This window comes from Phyllostomus discolor, chromosome 1 (assembly GCF_004126475.2).
Source record: "Phyllostomus discolor isolate MPI-MPIP mPhyDis1 chromosome 1, mPhyDis1.pri.v3, whole genome shotgun sequence".
Classification (NCBI taxonomy): Eukaryota; Metazoa; Chordata; class Mammalia; order Chiroptera; family Phyllostomidae; genus Phyllostomus; species Phyllostomus discolor.
In genome coordinates, this window is record NC_040903.2 from 101,659,942 (window position 1) to 101,686,137 (window position 26,196).

Sequence of the window (26,196 nt, forward strand, 5' to 3'; positions counted from 1 at the left end):
TATCTCAACATCTGAAGAACAATCATGGTTTCTTAAAAACATTTTGTGTTTGAGATGCCTCTTACCTTGTCTAAAATCTGATTCAGAGGAAATAATAGATGGACTTTCACTGGAGGTACTAAAGATATCACTGTGGTAAGTTTTGTATCTCCGAATTGGTTCTAAAAAGATTAAAACAAACGACATTAGAAAGCAAACTCATTAGCTGTTCCATGCAAATCAAGTTAAGATTTACACCTGTGAGACTAGAACATTTTAAATAATGTTTTAAATTTACAGATCACTGGATGGTATTCAAACAGTGTGATTCCAATTTTGAGGCAGTCCGGCATCCTGGGGAAGAGCCTGGGTGCATGGGTTTGAATCTCACTCCACTAACTGCCAGGAGCACGACCTCAGGCGGGTAACTTAGTGTTCCTGCGCCTCATCTTCAGCTGAAAAGAGGGTAAATAATAGCCCACACCTGGTAGGGTAGTTGTGAGCATTAAGTGAATATATGAAAAGCTTTTAGAACAGAGTGGGTGTTATATAAAAATCACCTGAACAACTAGTTTTGAATGCCTACTATGTGTAATTCTCTGAGGTGATTGATATAAGGGATAGAAAATCCAAAGACACAGTATCAAACTCAAATAATTTTAAATGAAGAAGTACAAAATTCTTCACTCAGATAGGATGTTTAGTTTCACCCAGATAAGATGAGTAGGCATTAGGAGTGAGGGAGACAGAGTAGGGTTGTGCAGTGTGTGCTGTATGAGAGGGCAGGACCCCACTAAAGGCTAAATGCTACCTTCAAAATGTTTCTGACTTGCCCCTCTTCTTCATACTCAACACAGCTATCACACATGACTGTTTATTTCATGTCTGGACTCCTGAGTGTGTCCTAGATTCCTCTTCCTGTAGTCTTTCTCATATCATATTATAACTCACATTATAGAAATTGAACTTTTAAGAAAAACAAATCTGAGCATATTGCTATATTTCTTAACCTTCTTCAAACTACAGTCTTTAAGATACAATTAAAAACTTCTTAGCTTGATATTTGAAGCTTTATATATAACCTGATCTTCAACTACATTTATAGATACTATTAAGTCACAGGTTCACTTGTTAGAAACAGATTAAAAGTCTGTACCTCTTTCTTCTTACTCCTCAAAACATACATATACACAAACATTTAAACAGAACTTGAAAAACTCAACACAGGCAAAGCCCTTGTTCCAATGGCCTAATCACCATCTACTTCCCCAGACAAATAATGCACTCATGTTCCAAATCTGCGAATATATAACCAAAAGCATACAAACTTTCAGATTCTTCCTGAAAGAGGCTCTCTGCTAGAAATTCTGTCACTCACACCCCCCACCCTTTTTTAACCTAGATATTTGTTCTTTTTCCTTTAAAACAAGGGTGTCCAGACTTTTGGCAAGAGCCATACTGGAAGAAGAGTTGTCTTGGACCACACATTAAATACACAAACACTAATGAAAACTGATGAGCAAAACAAAGATCCGTGCATAATTTTTGCGATATTCATCACCACAGATAAGCAAAAAAGTTCTCACATAATAATCCTAATTATGCAGTGGCCCTTTTGATAATCTTTTAAAATCAGCAAGCAGGTACCACTTGTGGTCATTAATATAGAAAATGCACAAATCTAAGTAATAAAACAGTAATAAAACTAAGTAATATTTCAAATAAATTTACGATTATGTGATGGGCTGCATTCATAACCATCCTGGGCTGCATGCAGCCTACGAACTGGACACCCTTGCTTTAAGAGAAGCCTTAACTTCAACACAAAAGCTTTCATGATCACCTACAGGTTGAGTTGGGCCATGCTTTCTATATTTTCATATTGCTTTACACATAACTAGTTGCAACTCCTCCACTGTCTAGTAATTCTCTACTTGTTAGTTTCCTCTAACTAAATTATAAACTCTCTGACAAAAAGGATTATGTCTTTTTCAGGTGTACTTCTAGTATCTATCAAGTATCTGTTAGCAAGCACAAATACTTCATGAGTGAATATGAATGGAAGGGTGAATGAATAGATGAATATAAGTGTTATACAAATATTGCTGATGAACTTTAAAAGAGAGTACTATTTCCATTGCACAGACAAGTCAGAGGTCAAATCGTAAGGGTTAAAGAAGGACCAGCTGGTAAGGAATTCAGAAAGTGAGTATACACTATTCTTTCAATTAGTTTAGGGGTTTGAAAAAGGGAAAGAAATTTTTTAAAGACAATGATTAATCAGGGTCTTCTTGGCAGAGTGAAATGTCTGAGTATGATTTTAGGCCGTGGTTAATAAACCTGTAGATTGGGGCAGATCGATGTTGTAAAGGATAGAGAGGAAAACAGATGAAAAAATTTGCTGAGGAAAACAGGAGATGTGAAAAAACCCAACACGCACAGAATGGTTAGTTGGTTAGGCAAAAGAACATTTTCTTCTTAAGAAAAAGAAATGATGGACAAAAAAAAAGTGAAAAGACAGAGGGGATTCCAAGATACTACTCATATCAGAAAGTTGATTTACTCCTATTGATAAAAAGTGAATCACTTCCTGGGAACTTGTTTGGCTAGGAGCTTGAAAAGAGTAAAGAATGTGGTAAGTCAGCAAAAACCACATGAAAGCTTTTATGTAGCCATGAAAGTTTAGATTAGGCTACAGAGTTTGACGTGTATTGAAATCAATTCGAATGGTTCTGTGGCCTTTCTTGGCCGTGGAGAAAGTAGACCATGTAGACCGAGGGAAACCCCTTGGTCTGAGGAGTGACATGGAATGTATGGCAGCAGATAATCAAGGTATGATGTGAGGGATTCTATTTCACTACTTTGCAAACTTGAGAGCAGAGACTTCAAAAATGAATTATTCCTTGTTTTACAAATTTTGCAAAGAGATTCTTAAAAGAAAAAGAGAGGAATGAATGAATTTGTTAAATACTTAAATGGCACCATAAGAATCAGGCTTATAGAACAAGGACTGAAATAACGGCTGGAGAAACTGGAAGATCATGCTGAGAAAAAGCTTTAAATGAAGGAGAAGAAAAGAAGGATAAATGACTGGCCATGGACTTGATGGAAAGGAAGACAATATTTACCTACAGGACTACATGAATATCAGATAATACTATAATAAATGGAAAGAATTTTAGAATTGAAAATCCAAGCATTTACCAGTGTTTTTTCAAAAATGATTGCCTTGTACTACAGAGAAATCTTAAGGAAAGAATATTAATTAAAAAAAATCTTCTGGTTTAAGACTAATGTGATTTGAAAGGATTGCAGATTTCAAACAATAATTTTATCTAATACTATTTCATTTTAATGAATGTAGTTAAAAGATTACTTAAGAAGAATGCTTATTTTTTCCAAGGGGCACCAAAGAATTTTTTGTTTTATTTTTATAGAACTCCCATGATAAAATTTTTGAGGAATTTTACCAAGGTAAGTTAACCAAATTACAAAGACAGCGTTGCAACACACAGGGCAATAAAACCAACAAGGCCAAGGAGAGGCCTGGGTGTGTGGAAGCAATACAGTTTTCCCTTACAACGTAAAACAGGAAGACACAGCAAATCTATTGTTGACTGAAGTAGAAAGCTTCAGTCACTGGGACGTTAGACCATGCAATACTAATTTTACGTGCCATATTAAATGAATTTACTGTTTCATTACTATTTCTGCAAAGTGGCAGTAAGATAGTAACAAAATTTTAATATTAATTTCCATATTTTGGTGGTGCTTTAGTTAGTTGTTTTTGTTTTTTAAAGATTTTATTTATTTATTTTTAGAGAGGGAAGGGAGGGAGGGAGGGAGGGAGGGAGAGAGAGAGAGAGAGAGAGAGAGAGAGAGAGAGAGAGAGAGAGAGAGAGAGAGAAACATCAATGTGCGGTTGCTGGGGGTTATGGCCTGCAACCCAGGAATGTACCCTGGCTGGGAATCGAACCTGGGACACTTTGGTTCCCAGCCCGCGCTCAATCCACTGAGCTACGCCAGCCAGGGCTTAGTTAGTTGTTTTTAATATTATGTCCATATTTCCTCTGTCCTGCTAGCCTGGTTTTTGTTTCTTTTTCTTTCTTCCTTTTTTTTTTTTAGTTTACTTTGACTACCTCCTCTTAAAAATGTAACAATAAGTCATCTTCCTTTGATAAACTATTGGTTTGTAAATGTTCTCAGTACCACATCTGGGGGCAGCAGAAACAGAGCTCCTTATGATGCTTTACTGCTTTCTAGAAATAGGGCACTAGCACTCCTGAGGCACAAACTGAATGGCTACCTTAGCAGGACTATTAGGGGTAAGACGACATTTCCCCCCCTAAGATAGGGGTAGGGGTCAGTGTTTTTGTTAACTAAAGTAATAGGAATACTTTTCGTGAGCTTCTGTATTCTGAAATATATCTACCAAAATGTTGTTAGCCATGTTCCTTTCAAGTAATGGCATGGTGGATATAACCAGATTAAAGTTCCCAGGCAATATTTACTATTCAAGTTATGCTTACAAGAAGGTTATAATCAGACTGACATTCTCAGCCAAAATTTACTAGTTACTCATGCTTACAAGAAAAGTTGGCCCTTGTAAGTATAGGCTTTCCATTTCTGAATTAAGTAATAAATGTAACCATGTCAGAAATTATTATAAAATTATATGTCATTTACTGTGAGTACCTTGCATTATTGGTGTATACAGAGCGGCACATTATCATGCTTACACACCACTGTGCAAGAATAGTTACTGACTTTTTGAGATGACCTGCATAAAAGCACCGGGTAGACACGAACTAGAGAGAGAGGAGTTTTCCTTCTCTGTTCAGGTCTGCAGAAGGTAATCTCTAACTTTCCATGAGCTATACTAGCATTATTAACAACTTTCCTTTTTGGAGAATCCAGGCACCACAAATGTTTTCTACCTATATTTAAATGTGTAATATTAGCACTTTAGATTTGGTCCAGATCCCAGAAATGTGGTATTAACTGAGTGATTAAAAAAAAAACACAAACTTTTTATTGAAAACTCTGAACCAACAAGAATACAGAACAATAAAGTCTTCACATAGCCATCTCCAAACCCAGTGACTGGTATTTTAATTAGAAAGTGTCAGACTATTTTTTTTAAACAAAGAGATGCTCCTTAGTATTTATATAATATTACAAAGTTTTCTGAATGCCAAAATTCTTGAAGCATGTAGAATGGCTCTATTAAGAATATTCAGACATATACTTTATAAATTTAAGCTTTCATTAATACAGCTGTAGAACTGAATTTATCTGCCTTTTGTGGGATAAAATCAGACTCAATATCTAATTTTGGTTTGCAAATTTCTTATCTCAGCTAGTAAATATTTTAATGAATCCTACACTGTACAAATCAGTGTACTAAGGTCCATTTAAGGTCATAATTAGTCTTCATTTCACTAGACAAATTCCTTCTTGACTTCCAATGAATATTTAGATTGCAGATGTGTTAAATGAAGTGGTAGGAAAGAATCTTGGTGTAGAAATAGTAAAAAGTACAAAAGAACAAATAAAATCAGCCTGGTCACATATTATCAAATCAGAAGCATGAAACTGGGTGTGTGCAAATATATGTATAAAAACACATATAAGCCCTGGCTGGCATAGCTCAGCGGATTGAGCGCGGGCTGTGAACCAAAGCATCGCACATTCAATTCTCAGTCAGGGCACATGCCTGGGTTGCAGGCCATGGCCCCCCGCAACTACACACTGACGTTTCTCTTTCTCCCTCCCTTCCCTCTCTAAAAATAAATAAATAAAATCTTAAAAAAATTCAGGCATTCCAAATTCTTTCATAGATACTAAAAACACACATATAATTTTTGAGAATGTATTCTCTCCAAAATACATTTTGTGGAACAGTGCTGAGAAAAATAGGGACTATTAGAAAAACGGCTTAAAAAAAGTGACATTTTATTATTCTTTAACTGTAATCTGATTCTTTAAATAAAATTCACTTCAGCTGTAATATCATAATGACTCCACTTAAGTAGTTACAATAAAATGCAGCTTTTCAATAGGGTAGAATGTTTTGTCCTGAGTGCTTGAAAACTAAGTCATGATTTCTACCACCCCTTAGCATACTACAAACATACAAAGTTGTGGCATGTGATCATGAATACTACACTTTTAATGTTTGGAAGATTATAAGGATTTGCATAATATTCTGAGCTTACATAAAACTATTACAGATGAAATATTCAAATGTACAATCTTCACATTAAGAGAAATATAAGCCAGCACAAACTGCAATCTAAAAGTACCATTTCCTTTTTTTAAATATATTTCAAATATAAGGCCAGCTTTTACTTACATGACTAATTCTTTAGTTCTTCATCATGTAATATTTATGAATCCTCATCCCTCCATAAATGCATGAATTTTGACAAAACTGCATCTACCTACATGGACGCCATCCCCTGCCTCAATTCCCGCCCACAGTAACCATGAGCCTGAATTTCATGCCCATCCTTTCCTTCGTCTCCTTTTTTAACATCTTATTACATCTGTATACGAAGGGAGATGTCCTCAAAAGAGGAACTTATTTATTAAATAACTGGATATTTATTTTTACATGTTTAAACTTCAGTCACCTTCATAGCACTATCCATTTGATACAATACACCTATCGAGACATTTTTTAACAGCTCAGAACAATTTTTGAACTCTGATTTTGATGCCTTTTGGTGTTTCTGACATTTTTGTTTCACCTCTTTCACATCGGCAAAATGTTTCCCTTTGAGGAGTTTTTTTCATCAGAGGAAACAAAAAGTAGTCGCTTGGGGTGAGATCAGGTGAATAGGGAGGGTGGGGCATGGGGTACATGCCATTTCTGATCAAAAATTGCTGAATACTCAGCAAGGTGTGGGCAGGAGCACTCATAGGTCACCCCTCATGAAATAGCCAAATGCACTGGGTCTTGAAAATATTCACTGAAGCCGGCACCCTCTCACAATAATTCCTGCTGGTACACTGATACAGACAGGTTCTAGAACATTACTTAGCAGCAGGGAGGGAAACCTGCGCTACAAGAGGCCTGGTCTCCAGAAGATAATTCCATTTTCTTTGGCGTCCACCCTCATTTATTCCTAAAAAGTATTTATTTTTATTTTGATTGTTTTTAACATCACAAAAAGAGTAATCGTGCCATAGGTGACTATTTAGAACATTCTTTACTTCATAGTGTAATTTAAAGTTTATCCTGATTGTTTATATCACTATAAAAAATAAAAATAAAAACACCATTTACAAATGATACATATTCAAGCTCAGACAAGTAACATGCAAAAAGTAACACTCAGCCAATTGCAACATCAAGAATTATATAACCACTTTTTTCTTGGCATTTGTTTATCTTTAATACATGACTCCAATTACAGATAAGAGTTTCAAAGAGAAAAGCACAAAATAACAGGATTTGTAGCTCAGAACTATAAAATTTTAAAACCCTACATATTTTATGGTTATAGATCCTGACAAATAAAATATTTTAATTTTCAAATAAAGCAGAGAAACAAAAATAATAACATTATGTATTCACATATGAAATGTTTTTCTATATGATCTCTTTTCAAGGAATTAATCTATGGAGACTATTCACTGTGCCTTTTAAATGTTCATTGGAGTCCACTGCATTTATATTATACCATACTGCAAGATACATGAATAGAATTTTCTAAATTCCTTGAGAACTAGACAAGATCAGTAAAAATTTTAACCAGGAACATAACTTATGCAATCACGAATATATATAAATGATGAATATATGGAGAAATGCTCAGTGAACCAACACTTTATAGATGTAAGATTTGTGCAGAGTAGAAATTGTAAAAAGAATGACTAGCTTCCAAGTTCCTCTTCTCTATGAGGGTCTTGTGTAATGGAATAACCACAAATCTGGTCCATGGCTGCATCTGGGCTGGCTGTACCACTCTTCTAGCATCCCCCAAGATCCTCCATTGTTATGACTTCACTGCCTCCTCTAAAGCTTTCAAACAGTAGAGAGTTCTAAAGGAAACTGGTTGTCTTTGTTCGTCAGTCTATGACTGACAAGTATGTGATTTTTTCTTACAGTAGGACAAAATAGGAGGAGGTAGATTTCTCCTCACTATAATTCATCAGAGAATATTGTTGTATCCCTTACTGAAGTAGCACCACTGAATATACTAAATATTTAATATTAATAGCCACAATGCAATGCAGTTTAAATTAACAAACAATTATGAGTAGGAGGCAGGGGCTGGGTGGAGGTGGGAAAAGTGGGGAAAGATGGGGGCCATCTGTAATAGTGTCAACAATAAGAATTTTAAGGAAAACAGTTATGAGTATTTATTATATGTAGATGCTAAGGGAACAGATATGAAATAGACTAGGCCAAATAATTGATGTTCTACAGGAGGAGAAACAGGCTATTCAAAACAAGTAATTTCAATGAAAACAATAAGCAATCATCCTAAACTGGGAAGCTGAGAGAAAGCTTCCTAAACTGGGCAATGAATGAAAACTTCGATAGTCTCGAGGTGTAAAGCTGTATGAATAAAGGCACGGAAATATAAAATTGCCTGTATGATGGGAGGGAGACTGGGAGGGAAGAGGTGGGGATAGACAGACAGAATGTGTACGGAGTGTTGGAGTGAGATGTAAGATGGGAAGTGCTGAAGGATGAGACTCAAGAGATATAACCATGGAGAGTCTCACATCCATGATCTAAAAGGAGCTAACATTTTATCCTGTTCGGACGATGTGAAGTTATTAGATGATTGAAGACAGAGAAGAAATGTATAGCAGGGAAATGGAGGACAAATTGTAGCTGCATGATCGGCTGAGAAAGAAAGTCCACGGGAAACAGAAGGTACTGATAGGAATGGAATAAAAAAAATATTTTAGAGGTTAAGATTGCTGGGTCTTAAAAAAACATGATGATACTTACTGCTAGTAAAATCCACTTAAACCTTTCTTAAAACATACCAATCCATGCTTTTCAGCAGGTATTGATGTCAAAACCAAATTGGGTCTATGTTAACTACAGGGTCTGGCACAAGTAACAACCTTTTTTTTTTAATTATAAAATCTTTTATTACAAAATCATAAGCATGTAATTCTGTAACATAACAATATCACACTGAAGCACAATGTATGACATTTTAGGTGAAATGTTCAAATGAAAGCTATAAATTATTACACCCATATTATTACCCTACCAACCACACTCAAGCAGGTGTTACTTCTGCCAGACCCTATATGTACGAGTTAGATTCAAATTAGGTCCCTAATTTCTGAAAAAGTAGTCTATGATTTCTGTGGACTCCAAAGATGAACTATTCAGTTTTTATTTCTTCCCTTTAATTTGATTTGTATAGGGGAAAAATATATGGTTGAGTTATTTATATACTCCAAGAACTAAAATAACATTAATATTCAGGTTTTATTTTACTCATCAGTTTCACAGAAGTAAAAAATGAGTAAGCAGAGTCCATAAAATCAGTATTCTGTGAATATAGAATTCACATTGACTATGAATATAGACAATGAAAAGTTCGTACTAGTTCACCTCTAATTTTCCTTAGTGTTAAAAATGCAATTTCATTTTTTTTTCTTCTTGGATAAATCAAAAGACTTAAATGTCTATTCTCATTTGTATTTTAAGTAAAAAATAACACTGTGCACTTCAAACCAATCTTCCTCAACTGAACATTAGTATTTTATACTGGACTAACTTTACATGAGAATGGTCTGAACATGCACTGTTGTAACACAGTGGCCACCTGCCACATGTAGCTATATAAATTTAAATAAAACAGTTCCTCAGCTGCACTATCCAAAATGCAAGCTCTCAACAGTTACGTGTGACTTGTAACTACTGACTTGGACTTGGTAGAGAACATTTCCTCCACTGAAGAAGTTCTGTTGGATGATGCTGATCTAAACCATAAAACTCTTTACAATTCAGCCCCAGAAACACAGTAGGCACTTCTTTCTGGCTACGATGTTGAATCCATCTGTCAGAGTATGCTCTTTGGAGATACAAAATATATTTGTATCTTAATAGTATAATAATTAAGCCATTAATACCTAAAATACATGTGATATCTGACTAACACCACCTAAAATCCCTGCTTACTCATTTTTTACTTCTGTGGAGTAAGTTCTTGGAGTATATAAATAAAAACTCAATCATATATTTTCCCCTATACAAAGCAAATTAAAGGGAAGAAATAAAAACTGAATAGTTCATCTTTATGAGTTTTGAAGTTTTAGAAGAGACTTTTAAATTCATTGAGTTTTAGGAAATTTTCTTTCTCTTCATAAAATGTCACTCAAAGTAGCCTACATGCTGAAAAGTAACATTTATGAATCTGTCTCTTGCTTTACTCAAATATAACTATAAAAATGTATGAGGTTTTCATATCAATCATCTCATGGAAGTATTGAGGTATATGACAACCTTAATATTTCCTCAAAAATGAGAACAGACTCACATACCTGAGTGTTTACATGTTCCTGCTGTAGAACACAGACTTTAAGTTGTATTCACAGGGCAGTCACCGAATAGCAAAACTAGGCTAGACCAGAGGTCACAGCATTGAAAGAAAGGAAATATTTAATTTTGATGTAAGGTAGATTAACTTAAAACTCGTTAAATAAGTATATTTAACAATAGTCACTTTTTTAGGATTTAATTATCTCTGTTCTTCACACTTTTCCTTCTAATATTATATAGAATACAGAAGAGTTCTGACTATTGGAGGCAAAACACTATTCATGGTCCCCACTTAGGGTGTGGAGTGCTGTTCATAGTACACTCACACACAGTACTGGTTCCGAGTCGCTATCTCATAATCACAGAGCAATGGACATGGAGTGTGTGGTAATTACTTCAGAAGAAAGATGACAACAAATACTCCTGTTAGAAAAGAGACAATTGTCTCAGATCATGAGATGAAGCTGCGAAAGGTAGAAAAGAAAATAGTGAAGACAAAGAAGAAAAAAAAAGAGAATAGGACAGTCCTATGGTGAAGTAAAAAAAGTAGAATATAAAGAACAAAGCAATAAAAGAAAGTGATGTCAAATTTTAAAACTAGTTTTCATGAGAGAAATCTGATGTTTCTTCCTGACTTTTCCCTACTGCTTTATGTATACAGAGAAGTATGTGAAAGTTTAACTTAATCATGATAATAATTTTGTATTTATAATCTTTAATCTCCAACTATAGTTTCTTTCCTGGAGTTTCTTTTGTTGTTAACTTTGTTATTTTGTTTACAAAGAAATCAGAGCACTCAATGCCAACCACTTACTCCCTTATCTTGCCAGCTACAGGATACCTCCCTTACAGATTCTACCTTAGTAAAGCCCCAGCAAAACACTATCCATGGCAACATAGCCTGTGTCACAGCAGAGCTCCTTCTTAACCCCCACCCAGTGTGGTTTACTGTATAAACAACCAATGTGCTTCCTTTTGAACCTGTTTTCATAATATTATCATGTTCCCTTGCATTTAAAAAGATGTAATTTTATTAGATTAGAAAGAAACTTAAGGGGTTTGTTAGGTGGTAAGTTGAATGTCCAGCTTCCCTGGCAGTAATAAGTTTTCCTGACAACGTATCTGGTTTCTGCTTGAAATCAGAATAACGGTGGAAAGAATCTTATTCTGAAGCTTAAGAGACTTGCATTCTAAATACAGCTGTGTTATGAATTATTCACATCCTTTGGCAAACTAGTTTACTTTGGGCCTCCAAAAATTAGACGTTTGGTTTAAATGGTATCCAGTTTCCTTCCAGTACCAAACTCCTCGATTTTGAGGCCTGTGCTCCCTGTGATGGTGGCTGGTTGATGTCAGCAGAAGAGAATACATGCAGGTGGTTTAGGTAAAGTCTCCTTTGAAGAGGTTGGGATAAGGAAAGGGCCACACACCTAAGGCTGAAGGAGACAATCGCCTTTCCTATTAGTTCAATGAGCTTCCTCGCATTACGAAAGGACAAAATGAAATTTCATAATTTCTTTTCTTCTGATTGTTATATTAACCCAATGAACACTGGTACTATGCTAAGTGAAATAAGTCAAATAGAGAAAGAAAAATACCATATGATTTCACTTACATGTGGAATCTGATAAAATAAATGAACAAACAAAACAGAAAGAAACTCATAGATACAGAAAAAAAAACTGATGGTTGCCAGACAGGAGGTTGGGGGTTGGGTGAAAAAGGTGATGGGATTAGGATGTACAGATCAGCAGTTACAAAACAGTCACCAGAGCCCTGGCTGGTGTAGCTCAGTGGATTCAGCGCAGGCTATGAACCAAAGTATCGCAGGTTCAATTCCCAGCCAGGGCACATGCCTGGGTTGCAGGCCACGGCCCGCAGCAACCACACATTGATGTTTCTCTCTCTCTCTCTCTCTCCCTCCATTCCCTCTCTAAAAATAAAAAAAATTAAATTAAATTAAAAAAGAAAACTAAAAAAAAAAGATAAAAGAATGGTCACCAGGATGGAAAGTACAGTGTGGGAAATACAGTTGATAATAGTGTAATGATATATGGTGTGAGGTGGTGTAAGACTTATGGGAGGATCAGCCTGTAAGTTATATAAGTGTCTACCCACTGTGCTGTACACCTGAAACTAGTGTTAATATTGAATGTCAACTGAAATTTAAACCTTTTTAAATTAAAAAAAATTAGGATATGACATATAGTGGGAAATCCTTAGACTGGAACTCTGAAATCTATGATGGAAATCTATAATATCCCATAATGGTGAAAACTCTATCATTAACTTCTTATGTGATCTTGAGTACATTATTAAATCTTCACAAGCCCAAGAACATGTACTCTAAGACCTCTTCTCATTCTAATATTACTGATACCCAGTAGCAAATGTCAAATTTAAAGTTCACAAAAATTGTACAGAGCATAAGCAGTATTTTAAAATGCTTTAAAACAAGAATATATACATTTTAATTTTCATTCTGGAATGCAAAGTTCTTTTTAATTAAAGTGTAGTTGACTTACTATATTATATTGATTTCAGGTATACAAAATAGTGATTTGACATTTATACACCTTAAGAAGTGATTGCCATGAGAAATCTAATAGCTCTATCACCACACAAAGTTATTGCAATATTATTGACTGTATTCACTATGCTGCACATTACATCCCTGTGATTTATGTTATAACTATAGTAAGACTGAACCTCTTAATCTCCTTCATCTTTTTCACCCATCCTCCCACTGCCCACCTCTGGCAGCCATCAGTTTGTTCTCTGTATCTATGAGTCAAACAAGAATATTTTTTTAAAAAGAAATATGTATAAGAAAACGTGTACATTAATAACATCCACTATTCTGCTTGATATAACACATAAAAAAAGATCTGTGGAACCTGCTTTTCATGAGAATTAAATGAGATAAATGGGATTTATTATTTTCTATTTTTTTCTGTATGCCAGCTAAAATCTTCTATTAACGATCTGCAATTTTGTTTGCACAACTAACAAATTATCTCACCTTTAGAAAAAGCACAGTACAAAACCAGTAAGTTACTCAACTAAACAACTAAAAAGAATTACTGTGTTGAATTCCAAAATCAAACATTCGTTTAGAATAAAGCAAATATAACTTGTTACTACTTGTAAGTTACTACATAATAAGGGAGTTTACTTAAAGTGGTGTAAGCATTCCCATAATAAACCAACATATTTAAAGTATTCCATTTTACTTGATTATAAAATACACTCTGGCAAAAATGCATAGGTTCTTTGTGGGAGCAAATGCTTTTGACAACTCTTTAATAGCGAAGAAAATTTCAGGATGAAAATTGTCCTGTATCAAACAATTCAAAGCATATTTTATTTTTAAAAAGAAATTTTTTCCTTTTCTTGTAACTCTTGTAGTGAATCTGAAATTTCTAAAACTGGAAATTTCAGTGCTCTATAAACTGTGCTCTATAACGAGGTACCATTTTTTTAAAAATAAGGGTGTACTATATACAACATCTTTGCAAATATATATGCATATTTGGAAACAATTTGGTTTATTTCAGTTTCCTTAACACACATGCATGCAAGTATTACCTGAGGAAAAAAACACCTTCTTGAACTTTAATAATCCCCAGTTAATAGTCAATCTTTTGAGAACATTAAAAATTGTGATTTTACTTGTAATATTCTCATGTTATGAAAATATATTTTTCAACCTCTTAAACATTATATATGGTCCTCCAGATTGGTGTCAATCTTCACTGTCTATATTCTGAGACCATCATGGTTTATCTATTTAAATAATTTAGGTTTTGGTTTTTTATTCCACAACAGGCAAGGTTCCTTTACATAAATGTATCCAGGACGGGTTATGCTCAGAAGTCAGGCTAGATCGTCATTCCCGTGCTAGCTGCTGTGTTACACAAAGCAGTCACGAAACACAACTTCTGAACGGGGAGACCATTTTAAGCTATAGGATATGCCTATTTTTTGCTGTCAAAACTCTAAAAATTTACTGATCAAAGTTAAACAGTGAAATCGTGCAAAAACAAATTTCTAGGTTTTTATTTTCTACATTTGAAACTTTTCAGACCAAGGTTATATCTGACCATCTTATATAGTTAGCTAATGTTTTTAAAATGCATGTATATACGAACCTGTAATAGCAATTAAATGTTCAATAATTTCCTCTGTAATTTCAAATTACTTACTAATCTGCAATTCCTGAATTTAGAAAACAATTGTAAAACTTCTTTTACTAGAAGTAAAACACAATGTGGAGCGTATGTTCAGTTCCAGGACTATGCTTAAAACTTAAGGAACTAACAAACCCTTAAAGGCACAGCATTTTAAAGGCAATCAATGAGTCAAAAATGTTCTACTACACAATCACCTTAAAAATGAATATGACCCTTGATGAGGAGACAACTCTCAATAAACTTGAAAGCTCATTGAAGTTCCTCTTCATCAGCTATGCCCCAGAGTTTGTCTAAGGCAAAGGGTAGTGGAAAAAATTTAATCCTAAAAAATGTAGAGGGTTAGATCAGAAACCTCTTGTCTTTTTTTGTTTTTCTTCATCTGTCTATACTAAAAATAGCCTCTATCCATTCATATGTCTAGAACACAGTGTTATTTCATTCAGTATATTAAGTTTTATATGTGAATCAGGTATTATTGAAATAGAGCTTTGCCCTGTAAATAAGAATTTATCATTTGTAAAGTTATTTTTATGCCTCTCATACTAATAATGTAATAATATGATTTATTAATCACTTTACACTCATTAGCCAGTTAATCTATTTTTGTTAAGAACATTTTACAGAGGGGCTAACTTCAGGGTGATTAAGCCCAATTGCTGAAGTAAGGTCCACATAGCTATTAAATGGAGTAAATAATTTACACTTAGGCTGTCTCTTTCTAAATCTGTAAAATTAAATACTATGATTTTAAACACATAGATTTAAAACTTCTTTCCAAACAAAACAAATGATAAGCTCCAGGAGTTGTATCCCAGAATTTGTTTTCTGAGACTGGTGGTTCGGGAAGCACCGCACCGCCCTGTCTGCGCACTGCCCTGCCTCCAGCTCACTTTCGTGAGCCAGTCCTTCACGGAAGACTCCCACAATACCTATGGTACCTTGGAGAATTAAAAAAGTAAAAAACAAAACAAACCATGATGACTGTCCCCAGGAAGCTTGCAATCTAAACTTATACTACCCAAAATATCGAGACTGTAAAGTAACTGGACTGGGACTGTTTAGTAGGGCTGACTGTGGAAGCAGTGTTCTTGGATTAAGGGTTTGGTAGAAGGGAGGACAGAAACTGATAGAGAAATAAGACTAACCTGGGTGCAAAGGTTTGGCAGTGGAAATAAGACTTGTGGAATGGTTTAATAACCCTCTTTATTTCAAAACACAATTTTAAGTATTTCAATTCAATTCTCTCTGAAACACACAAAATTACTAACCTTCTACATTCATGGCTTCTCTCAGAACCTGAAGTTTCTTTTGTCTCTCTCGGATTCGGTCCAAAGCACTTGATATGGCTGAGGAGGTGGGCAATTCTCGCCTGTGAAACACAGGATCCACTTTCTGAGGGCCAAAGATATCCAGGGCTATGCCTCCATCTGAGTATCTTGCCTCCTTTCTTCTAGGAGCAGTCGAAGACCGCACTGTTACTGCCTCAGGGAGACAGTGTCGGTATCCAACCGTCTCCCCAGAAGAGAAGTCTCTGTCAGCTGTGCAAAGCAGGTCCATGGATGAAGCCCAAATCTTCTTTTTGGGAAGTACATCAATGCCTGGGATAGCTTTTGTTTCTGTACCACTAGTTGTGAATTGGCAAGGAGAGCAGGTATGTTCAGAATCTTCATGTCCAGAATTATTATCTGATAAAATGTCCTTGAAATAATCTTCCTCATCTTGTGTGTCTCTGATGGACAGAAATCCCATAGATTTACTAAGCCCTTTGTTAAGAAAGGTCTGATGAGAGAATGGAGACTTGTGTGTGTCTAGTACATCAGAAGTAGAGCTTCTTCCTGGAATGATAAGAATCTATCATGTATGCACAGAATTGTTAGAAAATAACTGGAATGTTACCTTACTATCGATAATGAAAGTAGTGGCAATTTTCTGACTTCCCCAAACAGAGGATCAGAGATGGAATGGTCATGGACGGGATGGCCATTGTGGTGGTGACGGTGGAAGAGAAAAGAGATGCTATGTTTGTCTAACTTCTCATAGCCCGATGTTTCTTATCTAATGAAATCAATGTTTTGAACTTTATTTTTTGAGTATCATTTCATATTCATCAAAGGCGAATTACTGTTGTTTTACATATAGATAAAAGTTTCTGATACTGTCTAGTTTGGCAGAATATTAATTATCCATGAAATGACTTGGGGTAATAATAGAACATAAAGTTTACTCCTCGCCCTGGCTGGCATAGCTCAGTGGATTGAGCGCGGGCTGCGAACCAAAGTGTCTCAGGTTTGATTCCCAGTCGGGGTACATGCCTGGGTTGCAAGCCATGACCCCCAGCAACCGCACATTGACGTTTCTCTCTCTCACTTTCTCCCTCCCTTCCCTCTCTAAATAAATAAATAAATAAATAAATAAATAAATAAAATCTTTAAAAAAAAGTTTACTCCTTTAGCTTCTAAAGGTATAGTTTCAAACGTGTATTACTTCAATATGAATTTAAATAAATTCATATTAGTCATGTAAATAAATATGTTTAAAGAAGAAACAAAGAGTTCTTGCTATATTCTGAATGGAAGAAAAGATTGTAGCATTTGGAATTCTTAAGGATCACAGTTTTATTATGATTACATGTGTATTCAGAAAATTTGATTGTTTGAAATCAGATAATTTGATTGTGTTTAATTAGGTAAAAAAGCTTAATTTTTTTCATGGCAGACTACCATGTACTAACATTTTCCTCTAACATAATGTATCAATATTTGTCAACTGAAATAAAGTACACCATTTCTTATTTATCCTTCAAACCTTGATGTACTTCAACCCAGTAGGCTATTCTAATTTTTTAAGGCAGTGGTCTGTATATGCACCGAGACATGGTGAAAATGCCTGACAAGAAATTAATTTTTTGAATCCATAGTTCAATAACAAAAAATCATACATATGTTCCACTATTGAAAAAAGAAACATAGAAGAATACTTTATAGCCACTAATCCAATAGCCCATAAACACTGAAGACTTCCTGTGTGACATCTGTGGAAACTGTGTGGTTCCCTTTTTTCTGTGTGTACAATACAAAATAATGACTAAAACCTTCCGAGAACTCAAGTGCCTCTTAATTCATCTGAATAAGCCAATTGCCTCTTCAGGGTAACGGTTATAAGCTTTCATTCCCTGATCACAAAATTTACCTTGAAAGTCTTAGACAAGTGAATTCATTTCAGCATGGCAACAAGTACTTGCTTACTTGGGAATCTGAAGGTTCAAACATTTTTCTTTCCTTACAACTAATCCTTTCCTGCACATGGATCCACTTAAGTGCAAATAAGGGTAACAACATTTGGGGTATGTCATGAAAGACCACTGAAAAACATATGCCACATACAGACACATAAAACATATGTTTATAATTTTAAAATTAAACTACAAGCTAGAGTTTGTGACAGTCTATGTTACACCATTTTGGGGTAAATTACATTCTTAAGCTACATATTGAAATTCACTAATTTAAAATTTTATTTTAGAATAGGAACAGAGATATTCTTAAAAATTAATAGGACAAAAAATAAGAATTGAAAGGATTTAAGGCTCATACCACCAGAGATAAATTCAACAAATTGTCTTCTTTTACTATTTTACCTTGACTACCAACATGTAGTCAAAATAGAGAAAATCAAACAAGTGAATATTCTGGCAACACCATAAATTCATGGTCAACCACTTTGGACAATTAACATCATGTGTTAATAGTTCACTTTCTGCCCACAATAACTGCTTCATTTTTCCTCATTCTTCAAATTTCCCACCTCAATTCCCTCTTCGCTTTTACCTGAAGATATTGTCTCATATTTCACAAAAAAACACAGAAGCTGTCAGATGAGGACTTTCTGATTTTTCCATGACTAATTCTACACATCTATGTGGGTCTGCAAATCTTTTGCCTGTAGTCTCAAAGGATGAAATTTCCTACCAATTGAAGGTCAGTTCCCAATATCTGTTCTTTTCCCCCTCCTTTTATTTTATTAAAGATTTCACTTCTTTGGTTAACTTCTCCCCTCTGCTTGCATCTTCATTACTGCTTCTTTCTAGTGAGTCATTCCCATCAGTATATAAACAGGCACTAATATCTGCATAATAAGACACCAAACTAAACAAAACCTCTCCCTAAGTTACAATATAGGGATGGGCAAAAATAGGTTTACAGTTTTGAATATGCAAAGCAGAATTTATTCTTGCATTATTAATTGTTGTATTATTTGTTACAACTGTAAACCTTCTTTTGCTGATCCCCATATTTCCCTCTAGTCACTGCTCTCTCCAATTGTTCACTTCCCATTAACTATTCTACCATAGTTATTTTCCAACTCTTCCACATCTTGGCAATGTTTATTGTGTGTCATTATCGACCTCTGTATTGCCATATCCAAAGGACATTTTTGTGCCCATGTCTTAGTTACCAGCAATAACTGTTAGTGACAACAATACCTTAATGCATCACTAGATTCATTACAAGTCTAGTTTCCTCTTTACAAGTCTGGTTTCCTCCTGCTTCTCAGACTGCTCATTCTTAATCTTTGCTTTTTCTTCTCCCTCTACTGGATATCCAAATGTTGGATTTCCTCAGGTACCACTTTTAGAACCCTGCCTTTTCACTATTTCTTTGTATAATTTCATCATTAGAAGGCTTTTAAATACTATCTACATACTGACATCTCCCAAATTTATATTAGTGCTACTGACCTCTTCTGGGAGCTCTAATCTTATATAATTCAAACTGCGACTGGTATATTATCAGAAGCACCTCAAACTGAACATGCTTAAAACTAATCTTTTACTTCCCACACCCAGAGATGTCCATTCTACCCCAGTCTTTCCAATTTTAACAGGTGATACCATCACCAAACTGATACTCAAAACAGAACGATGGGCACCATCCTGAAATCCTCCTTTCTTATTCACCAATAGCCACTGTGTGCTGGCTATTTAAACCTCAAAGATGTCTTACTCCTTGTGATTCCTTCCAATTCCAATGGCATCACCCTATTCCCCATCACTTGACTACAGAATTCCAATGGCTTCTGAATAGGCCTCCCTGCTTCTTCTACTTTCTTCATCCAACTATCTTTGACTCAGCAGCCAGATTTATTTTTCAAAATGTAAATTCCATGATTCCACTACCTTGTTCAATAAGTCTCAAAGGCATACAATTACCTTCTAAATAAAATCTAGACTCCTTTTCGGCCTGCCACTTGAATCCTTTCCAGTTTCATCTCCACTTCCCGTATTACATCCAGGCCACAGGTTTTTCCCTGTTAACTTCTCTTACGCATTAAAGGCCTTTGTACATACTTTTTTTTCTCCGCCCTGAATGGTCTACTCCTGACCTTTCTCATGGTTAATTGTTTCTTATCCTATAGTTTTATTTGAAACATGGCTTCTTCAGCGAAGCCCAACCTCACCACTACTGAAATAGAGAACCTTCCTAATGTATCATAAGCCAATTCCATTTGTAACAGGCACATATATCATCCTCTTTTAAATCATTACTAACAATATATCAGTGGGCCATGGTATCCCAAAAAGAGCCATGTCTTCTCACTAGCCATGAGGCCTAAGACTAATTGCCAGTAAGGTGGCTCTTGAATAACTAATGCTTTATACATGCTAAGTTTTTATTGGCATGTTAATAATATTTGCTATTTTTAGCTACACAACTAGAAAGCAATTGTCTGATTAACACTTTACAGGTGGATACTATATATAGTATCACATGTAGCAATACAGTATCATGGTTGCTTCACATGTTGCTAAAGCACTAGGGAAAAATTTTTACTAATCTGGACACTCAAAATGAGAGTTCAAGTGTAGAATCTGGCCATATAAATAAGGAGAAACATGAAATTCTAGGCTCATTTATTTGATGCTTAGGTCCACTAGACCAGTGAAACCATGTACTGTGCTACTCACTTAATAGCAGTATTTGAGACTACATAAGATGCAGTGTCTTCAACTGCTTTTCAGATCTTTCTAAACATGGCCCAAGCTATTATAATTACTTTAATATAAAAACAGCACTGAAATCATTAATTAAGCACACCTACTTAATAGCTGTGCTTACTACCCATTTTGATTGCAGGACATGTTATTTCTGAAAACACGGCCATCGGAGCTACTCTTAAAAAGATTCCAGATGAAAACTTCCCTGATTGATATCCCCCATCCCCCATCCTGGTAGAGTCAGTACCTCCTTCCACTGTACTCACAGAGCACGCTGGACCTCTATTAGAACATTTTTTCCACTATATTAACATTATCCCCTGTGGTGTGATTTGCCTCTCTGGAGTGCATGCCTTTCTCTTCCCCTTTATCTCCACCTACCCCAGACATGTTACCTTTGCTTTTCTCCCTCCTAAGCTCCCAACAGCCATTCTTTTGCTTCTGTAACTTGTTCCCTGAGCCTACAAAGCCCAGCTGGCTCACTTCTACTACTTCTGTAACTTTCTAAATAAAATTTGTCTTATAATTTGAATGAATGCATGCATGAATAAACAAATAAATTATCCATTATATTATAAATCTCTCATCACTCCCACTCATTTTCCCACCCCAACCCTCAAATGGAACAATAAGGGGCCATGTTTTATTTGGTTTTGTATTTGCAGTTTCTGATAAGAGATTTCAAAAGAATGCTACAGGATCTTGATCAATTACATAACTTTTTGAAACCTTTTAAAGCAATAGTTTAATCTACCACAAAGACTGCTGTAAAAAAACCCTGGGCTTTAATTCTAGCTTCACCATTCAATTCCTGAGCCTGGATAAGCCACTTAATATCCATATTTCACACTTCCTTCATCTATAAAAATGTGGACATAATTTGTTATGCCTTCTCGGAGATGACAGAATCAATGAACTAACTCATGTGAACTATTAGGAGCTCTTCTGAAGAAGGATAACATAAAATTCAAATTGTTTTCTTCTGTGTTTTATTTTAGTCAGCATGTAATTATCTACTGAGGGGGAAATTTAAAGTTCTTTTGAAGGAAATCATGAAACCGGAAATCAAAAGATCTACAAAATTTTTAGGTTTATTTTACAATTATAAAAATCACATTAGTCAAAATAGAGTAATTGATGATTATAGGTACATATCCTATGTCTTGATGAGGTTCTGAGTTCACAGAGAGTTTACAGACATTACATTACATACAATTATAAGCATCCAAATTTAAAATGAAACCATAAATATTTTCCTTTTGGAGAGTGTATAGCTTGCTAAAAACTAAATGGAGAAGAATAAATACACTTTGAAAAACTATGAATAAACAAATTTAAGAACATAATGAAAAAATCTTCCTTGTAAAGTACATTTTATTTTAACTATTTTTGTTATAAATGATTAACATTATCTCTAATTGGATATAATATCATTTTTACCTTTCCCCTCACATACAGACTCAAAAAATTCATAGCACCTCTTAGAAACTAACTTCAAAATGACATTTCAGTATTAAAAGAGGCTCCTCAGTTCCCCATCTGTCTTCGCAAAGTGTTCAAGAACATAAAAAAAGAAACATGATATTATCAATACGCCCAAGTTCTGAAGCTATATCATGCTGATCTGATCATGGTGTAGGTTTCCACCTTAAGCTTGGCAGGAAATGTTTGCTTTCTTTCTGCTTGGTGAAGCCATTTTATCAGCATTGGCAGTATTAAATAACAAAGTGGGGGCAGACAGCCCACTAGTTTGGGCCTTAGCTTCTGTGACAGACCTCAGAGTTAAGATATAAGGAGGGAGCTTTTAAGGTTGTTTACTTATTGATAAAAAATTTTATTAAGTTTCGTTGAATAATCAAACTACATAGACACAAGGCATTATCCCTAAAATTATTTATTTCTTTTAATCAAAACCTGTGCCTCACCAGCCTCACTGCCCATTTTGACTTTTTCTTTATTAAAAGTCATGGTCAGGAGGCTAATTACTAAATAGAGCTGCCAGTATGTAAAGATTTTCTATTGGTTTATGTCAAAGACAACACTGCACCACGAATGCAGTGTGACACAGCTGCTCTGCTGCAAGTGCCCACTGACAGTTGACAGTTGACAACGGGCACTGCCCAAAAGCAACACCAGTGTCCTATAGAAGTATTTCTTCTTCAGGAAGTAATATTTTTCTTAATCTTAAAGCTTTTATATTATTACATGCCATTGACTATTAGCTGCTAACTGCTTCTGCCTGGTAATGGCTGCCATTGGTATATTATTTTGATTCTGTTTTTAAGATGTGGTTTTATAAATTTGTTGAAGGTAAATTAAGAAAGCCCTTGAGGAATACTACTACAGAAAGCTATGGCTAGGACAAGCTGAGGAATCTTCTTCCATTATATTTGATCCAAAAGACTATTGTTTCTTTAAGTTCCAAGACCTCTAATTCTACCCAAAATATAAACATAAACAAAATTTGGTTTATTCTGAGTGACAACTAATTAATTCTCTTTAATTCAGATATAGGAAAGATTTTATTCTCCAAAAAAGAGATAGGACTATTAGAGAATAAAATTAGTGAAGAGTCTATTTAGAGATTTCTGTTAATTTTAAAAACATCATTACCATTAATCCTAGATTATCTGCATTTGGAAAGTCATAGAATTTTGCCCTGGCTGGCGTAGCTCAGTGGATTGAGCGCGGGCTGCGAACCAAAGTGTCTCAGGTTTGATTCCCAGTCAGGGTACATGCCTGGGTTGCAGGCCATGACCCCCAGCAACTGCACATTGATGTTTCTCTCTCTCTCTCTCTTTCTCCCTCCCTTCCCTCTCTGAAAATAAATAAATAAAATCTTTAAAAAAAAGGTCATAGAATTTTAAAGAGCTGTTAGAAAATAATACTAATAGTGTTAAGTCTTTCTCAATATTATAAAAACAAAGTCACAAATAAAATAAAACAATAATTTGGTTTAAAACTTCTGATATATTAGTTATAAGAAAATAGTTCAAAAATATGAGTCAGTATGGTGAACTATAGTTTTTCTTTTTACCTTGTATATGACTTAATGTTTAAAAAATAAATCATGAGTCATATATATTTCTTTATGAAATTAAAAATCATAATACAAATGTATTACTATATCAAATATTTTTTTAAAACTTTTTTCCATACCCACTCAACCAACAAATATTCATTAAACAGCTACAAAAACTAATGTCTTTAATATAGTAGGTTTTCCCTATCCTTGGCATTTACATGTCTAGGAAGCTTAATTTTATATAGCACTTTATTTAAAAATAAATGTATATATGTAAATTACAAGTAAATAACCTGCTCTCTTTAAGGATGTTATATAGTAGGTATAGATTCAGTTCAATCTCTAATTCTTACCTTTAAAATATTATGTAATAATAAATGCCTGTAACAATAGCACTAAGTCATTGAAGGTAATAATAATATAAACTATATTAACATTTGAGAGTCTTAACATTTAATAAACTACATAAAGCAGGATGATCTTTTTTCTTTCCTATAGATTCATAATGGATAGGGATAAAATGGGGCTCTTCCATATATAACATTTTTTATTGTTAAAAAACATACTGTCTTCAAAAATTAATAATTAATGATATAACATATTTACTAAGTAAATAAGTAACAAGCAAAAAAATTCCATTTTGTAACATGACTATTTAATTGATAGGGGATGACAGAAAGGAATTCTAGAAAAAGATTAATAAAGTACAGAAAGAGAAATAAGGAAGCAAGGAGGAAGGGAGGGGAAAACCAAGAGTACAGAGAGAGAGAAAAAGAAAATGCAAAAGAGAAAAACAGGTGGGGAAGAGGGACAAATAAACTAGAATGATGATAAATAAAAGAAACAGAAATCATTTCTTTTAAATCTAATGTTTCAATTATTAAAGTATTCATTATATCTCTTTGAAAAAGACTCTTTCAGTTTGCCACTGACATTGCCCCTGTAATTTTCTCCTATTATTCAGTTCTAAAACAGGAGATTGAAAATTTGATGAATTAACAAAATGCTGCTATTCTTAGTGCCAAGGTTCACACTATATCATATTTCAAATCCTAGTATATTTTTAAAATAAAGAGGCAGATTTTTACCTACAAGAAGGTGTATCTTTCTCTATATATGGAAACATAAGTATACTAAAGAAACAAAAGAAAGGGTTAAAAATTCTTTCCAAATTGCCATCATAGCATGGTAAAAACTAAGTTAAACAAAGTCGTGTGTTTTTTACCTTCCCATAAACTAATAACATATGTATTAGAAAATGAACCATATATATATATAAAACCAGAAATAAAATTATTATATTGAGGATATGAAAGCTAAGACAACTTTTCAAAAAATGTCATTATTCACAATAAGTAAAATACACGTATGCAAGCACACACTTTAACTAACTAGATCATTATAGAATCACTCCATTAGAAATGATTTTCTTGCTTTTCTTTGACTTCTTCAAGAACAATAGTCTACTTGTTTAGGGCATATTCTTCCCTCTCAGATATAAGAGCTGTGAATTCTGTAAAACATTTGGTGCACATAATCAATTGCCTATACATAGTTTTCACAATGAGAGTTTCTCATAGGTTTTAAATAAGATGGTTGTATTCTGATTATGTGATTAAACTGAATAGTTAGGTATCTTAGCTTTCTAATTTAAGTATATCAATTAGATGACTTATTAGAATATATTTAAGCCATATTTACATTTACATCTCCCCAGCACCCATAAGACAAAATATTTCCCCCACAAAATATTTTTGTTAATATTTAGATGATCACAATTATCAACATTGCTTGATAAGAAATAGAGAACATGTATGATTAGCCAAAAAACATATATGTATAACCCACAGGCACAAACAACAGTGTGGCAATGGCCAGAAGGAAGGGGAGGTAGGGGCTGCATGGAGGTGGGCAAAGGGGGTGAAATAAGCACATCTGTAATAGTGTCAACAATAAACAATACAGGGAAAAAAATAAAGAACAAAGATAATAAGAAAAAACCAAAACTTCATTTTATAAATAAGCCAAGCCTAAAACTTAATTTTCATTTCTCATGTTTGTCATTTCTATTCATTTCCTTAAAGAATAAATTTAGTCCTAGCTGGGTAGCTCATCTGGTTAGAGCACTGGCCCGATACACCAAGGTTGTGGGTTCCATCCCCAGTGAGGGCACATGGTAAGAATCAAACAACAAATGCATAAATAACTGGAACAACAAATCAATGTCTGTCTGTCTCTCTCTCTCTCTCTCACCAATAAATAAAAATTAAAAAATTAGTGATTATATGGAACTCATAATTATCTCATGCTACTGGCAAAGAGCAAAACCATCTTCATCAGTTTTATTTTTACTAAGCATCGTATAACCTGAGACAGTATTTATAACTGCAAATCATTAAGTTGGTTGGTCATGAAATCAACTTAATGGATTGTGACCAACATTTAAAAAAAAGAAATAGAATAGAAAATAAAGTGCAGTGAG

General features: G+C 34.4%; 1 protein-coding gene across 10 annotated transcripts in view; it reads right to left on the reverse strand.

Moving 5' to 3' along the window:
• PTPN13 (protein tyrosine phosphatase non-receptor type 13) overlaps positions 1 to 26,196 on the reverse strand; it is a 204,391-nt gene that overhangs the window by 93,902 nt on the left and 84,293 nt on the right. For 9 of the 10 annotated variants that reach the window (XM_036026875.1, XM_028505529.2, XM_036026879.1 and 6 more), the window contains exons 7-8: positions 15,963 to 16,529; positions 66 to 161 (exon numbers count right to left, since the gene is read on the reverse strand). In XM_036026875.1, the coding sequence (XP_035882768.1) occupies positions 66 to 161; positions 15,963 to 16,529 (663 nt within the window). The remainder of the gene's footprint in view (positions 1 to 65; positions 162 to 15,962; positions 16,530 to 26,196) is intronic. The other variant, XM_036026910.1, reaches the window with a different exon arrangement.